The 3,510-nt window shown below is 33.5% G+C and overlaps 1 protein-coding gene across 1 annotated transcript in view; it reads left to right on the plus strand.

Annotated features, from left to right (window-relative positions):
* The window catches only part of LOC122262432 (uncharacterized), a 22,286-nt gene extending 18,976 nt beyond the window's left edge, over window positions 1–3,310 (plus strand). The window contains exons 5-9 of the mRNA XM_086534438.1: window positions 111–226; window positions 397–528; window positions 640–834; window positions 1,101–1,217; window positions 2,876–3,310. Coding sequence (XP_086390564.1) covers window positions 111–226; window positions 397–528; window positions 640–834; window positions 1,101–1,217; window positions 2,876–3,055 — 740 coding nt within the window. The 3' untranslated portion in view covers window positions 3,056–3,310. The remainder of the gene's footprint in view (window positions 1–110; window positions 227–396; window positions 529–639; window positions 835–1,100; window positions 1,218–2,875) is intronic.
* Window positions 3,311–3,510: the final 200 nt, after the last annotated feature.

Here is a 3,510-nt window from a genome sequence, read left to right on the forward strand (position 1 = left end):
GAGAGAGAGAGAGAGAGGAATAGTGAGAGAAAGAGAGAGAGAGAGAGGGATAGTGAGTGAGAGAGAGAGAGAGAGAGAAAGAGAGAATATAAATATCTATATCCTTCCAGGTGAAGTGTTTGAGGGCGAAGGAAACTCTTTATTGCAGGTTCAGAAGCTAACAGTAACGACTCCGTGTCAGTTTTATTTGGAGAAATTCCCGTTCGATCGACAATACTGTACCATGGTCAGTAATTGATAGTTGAGTGTGAGTATACAAAATCCTGTGATATATCTACTTGTTTTATATGGGAGAAAGGGACCGAACCAATGATTCAACCAAACAAACCCTTCTACACATGCATATGTATCCATCCATTTAGAAGGAGAAGGTTTTACCTATATGTAATTTTACAGGGCATGAAAATATCAGGGATTACCAAGGACTACGTATCCCTAAGTCATGGAGAAGACGGCATAGCCTTCAGCGGGAGAAGAAGAATGCTGGAATATGTTCTTATGAAAGAGACAATTGACAACGGAGATGTGGTTTGCACTCACTCTTACAAATGCACATTTTCAGTTTGGTAAATAAAACGTAAATTGTCATATTTAATCACATCACTTACTCTCAAATATTCAACCCCAGCTCGTTTACAGGGCAACTACAGCGGCGTGGAGGTGCAGCTGTACCTGCGCAACCTGTCCAACTTCTACATCACCTCCACGTACGTCCCGACCTTCATCATCGTCGTCATCGGCTACCTGGTGTTCTTCTTCCCTCTCAGCAACTTCAACGAGAGGATCATGGTTGGCCTCACCGGGCTGCTGGTGGAGGCCACGTTCTTCTCACAGGTCGGGGGTTACTTCTCTTTTTCTTTCAACACACACATATATGCATATACACATGCACATGCGCATGTGCATGTACATTCCATGCACATGTACATGCACATGTACATACACGTACATACACTAGATACATACTTTCGCTGGGATATAGACAAATAACTAGACCGATGAATATATACAAAGAGAGAGACGCACACCTTCGTATTCCGCGTCAGAAATTCTTTAGATCGTGACCGCTGACGCTGTGCCTCCTGCTTCGTGTCCTGCAGGTCAACTCGTCCATCCCGCACACAGCCTACATGAAGCTGGTCGACATCTGGATGGTGTTCTGCATCCTTATTCTGTTCCAAGTGGTCGTGTCGGTCGTCGCTCTGCACTGGATTCTTGTGGGTAGTCGAGTGGTCGTCGGGACGGGAGGGCTGTGCTGGGATCCTTAGTACTGTTGTGAAATTAATGATGATAACAGAAATGATATGAGCATTAATCATACTGTTATCTTTATTATCGTCATTGCAGTTACCATTATTTGTTAATCATTGTTAATGACTGTAGGATTGTCATTTATATTTTTGTCATCTTTTTTGTTATTGCTTTTATTCTTATTACTATCTTTATTATTGTTCTTATTATCATTATAATTTTCTTTATCATAATCTTCATTGATTATTATCATTATCATTATTATTATTATTATTATCATTATTATTATTATTATTAGTATAATCATTATCATTATTATTAGCAGTAGTAGTAATAGTATCATTATTATCATTATTATGATTATTATTAGTAGTATCATTATTATCATTATCATCATTATTATTATTATGATGATGATGATGGTAATATAATAATAATGATAATGATGATGATGGTAATGACGATGATTATGATAAGGATAATGGTAATGATAATAATAATGATAATGATGATCCTAAGGATAATGATAATGATATGATAATGATAATGATGATGAAAGTTATAATGATAATAATGATGATAATGATAATAATGATAACTATTATGATGATAATGATAATGATAATAATAAGAATAATATGATAATTATAATGATAAAAGTGATGATGATAATGATGATGATAATGATGATATGATGTTGATAATGATAATGATAATAATGATGATGATAATGATAATAATGATAATGATAATGATAATAATGATGATGATAATGATAATAATGATGATGATGATAATTATGATGGTAATGATGATAATGATGATAATGATAATGATGAAGATAATGATAATGATATTCTTATTACGATCTCTATTAATACTGTTATTCTTATACTTTTCTTTATCATAATTTTTATTTATTATTATTATTATCATTATTATTATTATTATTATTATCATTATTATTATTAATATTATTAATATTATTATCATTATCATTATTACTATTAATATCATCATCATTATTATGATGATGATAATGATAATAATAATGATGATAATGATAATGATGATAATAATGGTATTAATGATAATGATAATCATAAAAATGATGATAATGATGACGATAATGATAATAATGATGATAATGATGAAGATAGTGATAATAATGATGTTGATAATAATAATGATGATAATTATGATGATAATGATAATTGTGATGATAATGATGAAAATGGTGATGATGATTATGATGATAATGATAATTATCATGATAATGAGGATAACGATAATGATAATAGTGATGATGATTATGATGATGATGAAAATGATTTTCCCCCATTGAATGTCGTTGCAGTTTTCTGTGCATTTCTCGATTATGCTTTCGGGATCTTGTGCGTCAATTATGCGTGGACATCTGCTGGGAAAAAAAATCAATTATATTGTTATTATTACGATTACTGTCAGCGTTATTATCAGATAATGATAATAAAGAAAATTATTATCATAATTATCATTATTGTTATCATTACGGTCATACTGCTCTTTCATCACGTTTACCTACTATCATCACAACAACCATTAGCATCGTCACTAATATCACCATCACTATCACCATTCCCAGGAGGAGTCCAGCTTGCTTTCCCCGATCAAGGTGGAAGTGGGCGTGTCCAGCGTCAGCCGGAACGCGGCGGAACGCAGGAAGAGAAAAGCCGTGAAGTTGAACCGCTTCTGCCGCTTTTTTACTCCAGTCGTCACCGTCATTTTCCTCACAGTGTATACCATTCTAGCTGCTGATGTGTAATGGTGATGCAGGAGTGTCCTATTGATAGGTGTTTTGGTGAGGAAGATAGGGGAGACCGGGCTAGGTTGGCAACAGGTCTAAGTTGTTGCACTTTAGATAACCGTACTATTTACCACAGGAACATTTTAATACACTATGTGACCACCACGTTGTATCCTCAGTTAGTTAGAAGCTGACATACTCAATGGATTCAATTATAGTACTCCAAGGTATGATTACCCCCCCCCCCCTTACATATTGTCTCCGGCTATAAAGTTTTTTTTTTCTTTTTCTTTTTTTTTATAGTTTAGATCTACATCTTTATGAGAAATGATATAGATACCATATGGTCATATTAATTTTTTTTCCATTTTGTTTAATTTAGTTTTGTGATCTATTCACTACCAAATTTTAAGCACCAAACTATTTCTACTGATAGCCATGTTGTACAGCAACCAGTATTTTTTTATAACTTA

The sequence above is a fragment of the Penaeus japonicus genome, unplaced genomic scaffold (genome assembly GCF_977035675.1).
Source record: "Penaeus japonicus unplaced genomic scaffold, GWHDUDI00000001_assembly GWHDUDI00000041, whole genome shotgun sequence".
Lineage (NCBI taxonomy): Eukaryota > Metazoa > Arthropoda > Malacostraca > Decapoda > Penaeidae > Penaeus > Penaeus japonicus.